This window comes from Neolamprologus brichardi, chromosome 5, assembly GCF_056152115.1.
Source record: "Neolamprologus brichardi isolate AB-2024 chromosome 5, ASM5615211v1, whole genome shotgun sequence".
Taxonomy (NCBI): Eukaryota; Metazoa; Chordata; class Actinopteri; order Cichliformes; family Cichlidae; genus Neolamprologus; species Neolamprologus brichardi.
Genome location: NC_142108.1, coordinates 2,383,775 through 2,393,734, shown reverse-complemented (window position 1 = coordinate 2,393,734; position 9,960 = coordinate 2,383,775). Strand labels below are relative to the sequence as shown.

The 9,960-nt window shown below is 41.1% G+C and overlaps 1 protein-coding gene across 2 annotated transcripts in view; it reads left to right on the top strand.

The window, feature by feature from the left end:
• Nucleotides 1–1,142: 1,142 nt before the first annotated feature.
• epha8 (eph receptor A8) overlaps nt 1,143–9,960 on the top strand; it is a 144,394-nt gene continuing 135,576 nt past the window's right edge. For both annotated transcript variants that reach the window (XM_006800191.2, XM_006800190.2), the window contains exon 1: nt 1,143–1,395. In XM_006800191.2, coding sequence (XP_006800254.1) covers nt 1,308–1,395 — 88 coding nt within the window. In that variant the 5' untranslated portion in view covers nt 1,143–1,307. The remainder of the gene's footprint in view (nt 1,396–9,960) is intronic.

The following is a 9,960-nucleotide window of genomic DNA, read 5'->3' as shown; positions in this document are numbered from 1 at the left end:
TTCGGAAGGGAGGAAACTATACGCACCAGGGTGTAAACATGCACTTTAATGCTGTAAGGTTGGAGGACCTGCAATTTTTGGCACTTCCTGTGTTGGCTTCATTTTTAAGCTCCAGAGGTTGGTGCTTCGTGTTAACATTGAAACAATAGCTGAGCAAACACTCTCACCTCAAGGTCTGTTCAGCAGCATGTCTCCAGTTTTTCAAAACATGCGACATGAGCGGACTCAGAACTGCTAAGGATGTTTTGTCAGCTGTATATTGTTAGTTTTACATCAGTTCACCGCATTCACACCTCATGAATGTAAATGTGGTTAAAGTGACATTTGGCAGACTGACCAATAAAATCAATTTTTTCTGTCAGCCTTTTAAACCAGTGTTTGCACGCACATGTGCCTCTGCGTGTGCAGCAATTTTATTTTACTGTGGCTCAGGTCACTGCAACAAAGCATATCGAGAGTGCGGGAGAAAAAAAGATCATTGATCTGGACAAGTGCCGTGATCTTGCACATTTCCCACCATCGCATGAATCAATGCTTGATCACAGTGCTAGAATAACAGTGCTTCTCACACACACAGACACACATATGTGAAGTTGTGCTGTGCTGCACCTGGTCATAGTGAAGGTAATAGCTTTATGAATGCAATATGGATGATCGATAACCGATCATTGTCCTTGGGCCTTGCAGACATGCTGCTGTTTTCAGTTTATCCCATCAGTCAGATATTTGCCACTGGGTAGGTGAGAGTGTGTTTGTTGGGGAGAGGCGAGCCAATGACAAATGAGGGTAAATAGAGGTAGAGGGAGAGAGGGAGAGAGGGAGGAGTTGGGGTGTAGCACTGTGCCAGCTCATGACCCAGAGAGATAAACAGAAAGTGAGAGTTGGCCAGGCAGGTAGGACAGGGAGGGTGTGGCGTTCCGAGAGAGCTTTCACTCCCAATGCCGCGCTCTAATTGGCTGCCACCGTTCTGACAGACGCGGCCGTCCCTCCCTCCCTCCTTCTGCCTGCCGAAACTCTATCTATGTATGTGTGTGTGCATGAGGGAGCTGGCAGATTGAAGAGAGCCACAGAGGCAGCCTCTAACTCCAACCCAATGAGCTCACAGCCTTCACACACACACACAAAATCTCTCCTCAGCGCTCTGCTCTCACTCTCTCTTCAACCCTGGGACACAAGAAGAAGAAGGAGGAGAGAGCACAGAGAGAGAGAGGAAGAGGCAGTGAGTTGCAGAGAGGGAGAGTGAGGGTGAGGGAGTAAGAGAGGAGAGAGAGGCAGAGGGAGACTGGCGGGGTGTGAGGGAGAACACCATGGCTTCAGATCCGGGGCTGGCTGCGATGCTGCTATGGACTATATCACTACAGGCTGTGGGCACCTCGGGAACTAACAGCAATGAAGGTAAGAAAGAGAGAGAGAGTCTTGGTGTGTGTGTGTGTTAATTTGAACAGACAGAATTAAATAATGCATATAGTCAGACAGCGGGGATTAACTTCATATGTACATGTGGCGCTCCAGTGTGGAGAACACAGCGACAAGGAGTCAACGCATGACACGCACACAAACACATTAACAAATGTAAACACACACTTCAGAGAGGGTGTCTCAACCCAGGGGCAAGACATCAAAGTTTGCTTCGCGGAGCAACTCGAGGAAATCCGCCTGATGTCTGCATGTGTACGTATGAACTCGTCTTGACATTGCTCATATTTGGCCGGGTTGCGTGTCAGCTGCAGTAACAGCGCATGTGTCTGCTGAGGGCTTAGGCGGTGACGTGAAAGTGTGTGTGTCTGCGCTCTTTTTCTATCTGAACCGAACATTTTCATGAATCCTCACTTGTGTGAGCGTCTTTAAAAAGTGTGTGTGTGTGTGTGTGTGTGTCCCCTATACTCTTGTTCCACACACTTTGTTCCCTAAAGCCCAGCCTGGGTTTGTTTTCTTCCATCCTCTTGTCCTTCATCTTTCCACCATGAGACGGAAAACTGTTGTTATCACTTGTTCAACTAATGCTGCGCGCACACGCCACAGAGTCCCCCGACACCTTCCTTTATATTAGTTTGTGAGTGTGACACGGTCCTTGACATAGGTCTGATCTCAGGAGGCTGAGTGACAGCAGCGGCTCAACTGTTAGGGCCTCTTCTTCACCCCTCGTGACAACACTGAGCTTGATCTGCTGCAGGAAGACGAGAAAAAAGCAGCAAAAAAAGATGACTGTGTGTGTGAGAGAGAGAGTGTGTGTGTGTGTGAGAGTGTGTGGGGTGGGATTGCCTCAGTGGTGGAGAAGTATCCAGTATGAAGTCAAGTAGGGTGAGGTGAGACACGTTCAGTCCTGCGATATCTGCATGTCACATTTTATTTACCTCTCCATCCTTCGGCGGTCCCGTCCTGATTGGTGCTGATTGGACCACAGTGTTCGCTCATATCCACTTCCATGTAAAGCGCTCCCATTCTTCCTGTGCCTTTGCTCTTGACATTCAGCCCACGGTGACTGGAGCCCATTGCTCAGACATATATGCTAACTGAATTTAAGAACTCGTTCGTCTCACTCCAAAACTAAATGTAAACGCAAAATAAACAAACAAAAAACCCCAAACAACGCTCCCCCCAAATTGGTAGAAATTCACAAAAGTTTCACTGTCCAACATTTTAGGTCCAAAAGTGTCTCAATCCACCTTAATAAAAAACTGTTGAGAATACTGGCGCAGTGCAAACCCATTTAAATCAACATGGTTTCATATTCTAATATTCTAATACGCTGAGGAAAGAGTTAATATTATTTTCTTAGAAGATTTGTCTTAATTTGACAGGAAATGTGGGAAAAATAAAAAACGATACAAGTGCATCCCTTTGGTATTTTTTGCCAAACAATGAAGACGATCATGTTTGGAAATTCCCCCTTAAAAATGCTTTAAAGTAAATGTTATTCCTCTTATTCCCACGGCTTCTAACAAATAGAATTTAAAGGTCCCATTCAGATGGTGCAGAAGCTTAGAAAACACGGAAACAGATGTTATGATAGACAGTAAGTGTTTTTTTTTCTGGTTCTCCCTTTAGTACACTTAGTGTCTTTGTTCTGTCACAGCAAAGTTTGAAAAGCTCATAATAAAGCCGCTTCTACTGAGCGATTCAAGATCTCAGTCAGAGGACAAATGATTCCTGCTCACAACAAGAAGTTCTCACTCTATCACTCTATCTATCTATCTATCTATCTATATATATATATATATACCATGTTGTTTTCATAGGCATATATATATATATATAAAACCATCCCTCGAAATCCTATGGTCTTTCATCATTTATCAAAATAAAGACAGGAAATTAAGCTCAAGTCAGAAGCTGATGGAAAAAAGATAAAAAAAAATTTATTTCGGTAGTTTTGTCCGTATCCCGCTGAATTAAAAAATATTTGAAAGAATTAAAACGATGAAACGTTAATTCTCTCCTTTGCTTTTCTGCAGTCTGACCTGAGGGCAATTCTAGATATTACATGTACATGGAAGAGATAGCTAAAAATGTAGATGCAGATAAAGCGCTAAGAATTACATTGTTGAAAGAGCGGGCACTGCAACCGTGCAGAGCTCTGACTGACTTGAGTACGTATATCAGAGCAGGAGCCAGGGCCAGCCATTTTGTTTTTGTTCATCGTATTCATCGTGTGCAGATCCATACAAATGGCCAGAGGTGTGTATGTGAGGCTGCCTGCGCTTTCACACGCAGTGAGACTTTGAATTGTATATATTCAGCTCATCAAACCTTAAGTGTCCTTCAAACATTGTCATTTAGTTACTTGGAGCAACTCTGTTTGTGTGCGTGCGTGGATCTGTGTTTAGGAGGGGTCAGACCTCGAGGAACAAAGAGACAAAGGGGAAGCAAATGATATTTTGACATCTCATAATGCGTCTGGATGTTCTTCAGCTGGAGATGTGCAATATTGAATCTCGCACCGAATCTATTGTGTGCCCGACAGCCACAGTAATTATTACAGAATCCGATCACTGCTGTTTTCTAGGCAGAAAAAAAGAGGAGCTGTAGGCACGATGTACGGCTTGTATGCTTAGCAACATATTTCATTTGCAGAGATGGGATATCACGAGTCACATAAAGCAAGGAAGCAAAGTGTGAAAAGGCTGTGCAGCTTGTACAACTTTGTGCCTATGAAAACAACATGGTATTATGGCGCTGTGATAATAGTTTTGGTGCACAGGCAACGCTGAAGTGAGTTGGTTAAAAAGTAATTAACATAAAAACAAATCTTCAATTTTAAACAACTTTGGAGACGTGATTTTCTTTTGACACAATTTAGTTGAGCGCTGTTTTTGATTTTCCTTTTAATCTTGAATATGACCTATAGAAAAGAAAATTAAAGAAAAAAATTTAAGCGAATTATTCAAACTATTGTAATGAAGCAATCCTTTAAAACAGCACTATATATTTATCTCTAATGTTGCGTGCTTTATCCTTAATGCTTGAGATTTTAATATTTCTGTGTAATATACAGAAGACAAAGTTAAAAAAAAAAACACTTTAAGTAGCACGATTATTTTTAAATTACATTAAATACAGAGAATCTATATGATTTTAAAATGTTCCAGTGAATTATTAAACCCAGCAGCTCCTCTCATGATGAAATGTTGTGAAACATAAAGTCGTTTGTATTCTATTCCATTCTTTTTTTTTTTTTTTCATAAAGTGATTTTTTAATTTCCAGATTCTGATTGTGTTTCGGAATAACATGCTTATCATGTTCATCACTTTTTTTTCTGTTGACCAAGACAAACAAGCTAGAGTCAGGTATGTGATGGTCACTGGTCTGTAGGAACGAGCAACCAGAAAAAAACGAGGAAAAATATCCGTCTTTAAAATTCAAATTGAATTCATTTGCACTTGTGTGGTTACACTAAGTTTTTTAGTTCATGTTCAGTATGTGTTTATTTTTATATAATTTTTTTTCAAGTCTCTTGAAGCTGTGAGCTGTAAACACCAGCAGCAGACGCTCCTCTAACTTTGAGCTGTTTGCTGCAGTAATAATGCTTTCTAAGAATCCATTCACAGAGGAAACACTGACCTATTTTTGACAGGTTTTTGAGGGATGAAAATGACCACATTAAAGTTATTGGCACAAAATACTTATCATCTGTATTTATATTTGCCTGCAGAAAAGTCATTATAGGCCAAACAGACACACTCGCACAGGAAGCAACACATTTTGCTGCATCTCCCACATATTATTGCAACTTTTGCATGTACGGGGGTGGTGGTTTTCCCTGCGCAGCTTACCCTGTCTGTGAGTACTGTCCCTGACTCAACTCCGGCACACTGTTTCACACTGTCGCATTCCCATCGAGGACACAGAGCGTTCCTTCAGGTAGTTGTCAGTACTGAGGAACATGAAAAGACCCATGCAGAGAGCAGGACTCACTGCTAATGAGCAAACTGTAGGTAGATGATTATTACAACATACCTCTGCTGCAGGAAGACCAGCAAGGGAAACGAGACCCAGAGGCAGAAAACAATGAGTCGCAGAGAGGATTATTTGTGCTTTACTTTTGAAAAATTTGAGCACATAATTTTAAAAAGGAAATGAAGGAGAAGTTGAAAGCGGCTGAAGTGTTGGGAGTTGTCGTTTTTGCTTCTCTTTGTGCGATAGAAGGCAAAAACAAATTTTTGCTTGTGTGAAAAGAAAAGCTTTTGAATTTGATCACTGCTGGAGTCAGCTCTGCTGTTTATATTGATCTCTCCTCAGTCAACGGAGGATGTAGCGCTTTTTCATTTTTTGTCAACATCACACGGATATAAAACGTAGCACGACTGGACAGAATTAATAGCTTAGAGAGGAAACCTTTCTATAACACATTACAGAGTTAAGAAAAAGCATTGTTGCTATTATGTTAAGCACTGAAGCTACTCCAGCTCCCAACATCTACCAGGTAGCTGGAGAGCAGTTTAAAGGCAGGGTCAGGGTTAAGTTCTTGTCGGTGCCTTTATTTTCACATAGCCAAGTGGATGTTTCCTATCAGAGGCCCAAATATGTTCAAGAGACCCAATTTAAGGTAGCAGCATACAGTTTCTGAAACTATGCTTCTTAGCATGTGGCTAAAATGTACCGCTACCCGTAAGTGGGTTCTGATCTTTTGGATTTAGACGGAGGAAAAAAAGAAACCAATAAAACATTGTTGCTTTAAAAAAAGTGCTAGGAATTTAGCTTTGTTCATATCAGTTCATTTATGTGTTTATTTACTTAAATAAATCTCATAACTTTAAGGTCAAAATAAATTCCGGAGACTTGATTTAAATTACCTCTAGTTTTGTATTCCAGTGTTTGCCCCTTCCTGATTTCCAAGTTGTTTATTTTATTTTATTTTATTTTATTTTATTTTATAATTTTTATTTTATTTTATTTTATAATTTTTATTTATTTATAATTTGTATTTATTTATTTATTTATTTTTTAATTTAATTTAATTTGTATTTATTTTTTATTATATTTATCTCACTTGAATATTTCAGGTCATCAAACAAATTTTGATATTAAGGTAAAATAATACATAATAAAATATAAAATGCAGTTTTAAATTATGATTAATTAATTACGATTAAGGGGGGGGGGGGAACCCGCACCTATTCGGGACTATGTGAAAAAGTAATTCTACAGTTTTGAGATCAGTTTCACTCCACACACCCTGGCCTGACACTGCCAGAAGTGTTAAATCAAGAAATCACTTAAATAGAGCCTGCAAAGTAAAATTAAAGCTAAAAGAGCTCAGAATTCAACACACCTTGATATAAGGTAACAGACGAGTAACAATGTCACTGAGTCTAGAAAGTCTAGACTTTAAAAGGTTACAAAGATATGTCGAAGGCTTTGTGATTCCAGTGAATCACTCTGAGAGTTATCCACAAATTGGGAAATTTTGGAACAGCGGTGAATCTTCACAGGACCCAAAATGATCAACATTAGACCAAGAGTGCACTGACGACTCATCCAGGAGGTCACACTGGTCACTGGGGAAAAAATGAAAATCACTGGCTAGCAAAAATAACACAGATTTGCTAGAAAAAAACAAAAAACCACTGTGATGACCAAGACTTTTGGGAAAACATTCTGTGGACAGACGAGATGAATTTTCTGCAAGGTTTGAGTGCTGCTACATCTGACGTAAAACGAATTCATCCATTCATCTTGCTCTACTTATTTTGGGTCGACTCGCAGAGGGAGGAGTCTAAGGCGAGAAGCTCAGACCTCCCTCCTCCAATTTATCTGGGGGGCACAGAGGCGTTCACAGGCCTGCCAAGAGATGTAATCTCTCCAGCATGTCTTGGGTCTGCATTTCATTAAAAGAACATCATACCAAAAGTCAAACATGGTGATAGTGTGATGATCTGAGGCTGTTTTGCTTTTGTTCTACTTTCCACCAGAAAATCCCAAAGGAGCACGTCCTGCCTTCAGTTTGTACCTGAAGCTCAAAGGCACTTGGGTTATAGAGCAATGATCACAAACGTACCAACGAGTCCACCTCTGAATGGGTTAAAGAACAAATCTAAGGCTTAGAGTGTCCCAGTGAAAGGCAACGTTTTAAGAAGACTTTCCACGAGGTTTAGAAATGTGTTTATGGTCATTTTTGACCATTATTGCAAAATCACACTTATGAGGTCAGACGCTGATATTGGACAAGAAGACCTGTCTCGCAGTCTCCACTCTAATTCATGCCACAGGTGTTCTGTCAGGGTGAGGTCAGGACTCATTGTTGGCCAGTCAACTTCTTCAACAGCAAACTTACTCATCCATGTCTTTATGGACCTTGTTTAGTAACAAGTCCAAGTTTCAAGTGACCCGTTACTGTGATCTGATTACTTTTTTCAAGTAATGTAAGGGATTACTATTACAAAAAAGTAATTAGATTACTGTTACTTTCCCATAAGCACGCTGCATTACTGCGTTACTAAACCGTGATTTTGTTTGTGAGAGTGTCTCATGACAATGATGTACAAGCGCGTGACGCCCGTGGCAGAAACAGACGTGTGCAGATCAACAATGGATAATATGGAGTACAACCGTGCAGCGTTTAAAGCTTGGAAGTACTGACATTACTTTAAGTTTTATTCTGTAAAAAGTGACAAAAACATTAATTCAATTCAATTCAATTTTATTTATATAGCGCCAAATCACAACAAAAGTCGCCTCAAAGCGCTTCATAGATACAGAGAAAAACCCAACAATCATATGACCCCCTATGAGCAAGCACTTTGGCGACAGTGGGAAGGAAAAACTCCCTTTTAACAGGAAGAAACCTCCAACAGAACCAGGCTCAGGGAGGGGCGGGGCCATCTGCTGTGATTGGTTGGGGTGAGAGAAGGAAGACAGGATAAAAGACATGCTGTGGAAGAGAGACAGAGGTTAATAACAGATATGATTCAATGCAGAGAGGTCTATTAACACATAGTGAGTGAAGAAGGTGACTGGAAAGGAAAAACTCAATGCATCATGGGAATCCCCGGCAGCCTACGTCTATTGCAGCATAACTAAGGGAGGATTCAGGGTCACCTGGTCCAGCCCTAACTATATGCTTTAGCAAAAAGGAAAGTTTTAAGCCTAATCTTAAAAGTAGAGATAGTGTCTGTCAAACTGGAAGCTGGTTCCACAGAAGAGGGGCCTGAAAACTGAAGGCTCTCCCTCTCACATTAGCGTCTGCTGTTCACTCTGTGTGGAAAGAAAACTTCGTTGTTCAGCGAAAAATTAAACTTCAAATCTGAGCTAGCACCAAGCACGCTCCCACGGGAATGGGAAATTCACAGAGAAATCCCGGATCCTCCCACAGACATGACCGCTGCGGCACCAGGCAAACCTCCACCCGCCCCACTCCTGCTAAACAGGTGACAACAGCTTTAAGAGCGACAGGACTCAGTGCTGCTGAATCTTTGGTTTTATTTATTTTTTGCTGTATTTTACTTGCATCTGTTTGAAAGAGTGTAAACACGCTTCTCCTTTTCACGGTGGCGGACTGCTGGTAACCTATTCCCATATTTATCTCCCTATACTGTCAGCACAGTTTGTCCAAATAGTGCCCTTTTGTGCTACCTCACAGTCCCCTCTAGTGGTGGTCCTTGTGCCAACCACACAGTCCATTTTTCAATTAATCAATTAATTCCCAGGATATGGTGCAAGTCTATTCAAAACCTCATACATAAAACAGGTAAACTTGAACACAACATGACAGACTGATTGATTGATGAGGCAGACAGAATTTCAGACAATATTTTATCTCGCAAGCCTTTTTATTGATATTTCCTTCCAGCCCTTTGCCACACAAAGCGGCCAAACTATATCCCGAAGTCTCATGCATCAAAAATACAAGCCCGGCCTCACCAATCAATCAGTCTGTCATGTTGTGTTTCTTTCTCACCAACATTCTTCTTTTGTTTGTTTCGCTCTATCACTTAAAGCTGTCTGGTCCCGATCAATAATGGAGTGGGGAGCATTAAGAGATGTATAACACAGCTTTGTTTTAGTTAGTCACGATTTTACCTTGAAAACGAGGAATAAAACAGTCTTAGAAGTCAGAGTTTTATTAATTATGCTTTAACAGCAAATGACTGCACTTTACTTTAATGTATTGCATTTGAAGTGAGCATAAAATGTTCTTCTCCTTTTCTTCTGAGTTTGAGCTCAGTGCAGTTTACAGTGTCATCCTGAGCAGGGGAGTGCTGTCAGAGTGCATTTGAAAAAAGAGAGGGCACGAACTGCTCCATTCCTTTGTCTGTTGGTGTGTCTTCTAACAGGTTGCTGTTGGCTGACCCAGCAGCCCCCCCCCCCCCCCCCCCCCAACACACATATCAGTTCTCCCCCAGGCACCAGTCTTTATTGAGACATCAGCCTTGTTAGCCAGCTGTCGGCAGAAATACAGGAGCTAGCTTTCAGATCAATACAACTGGCTCTTGTAGCCCTTCTGGAGCTGAAGCCGGCTA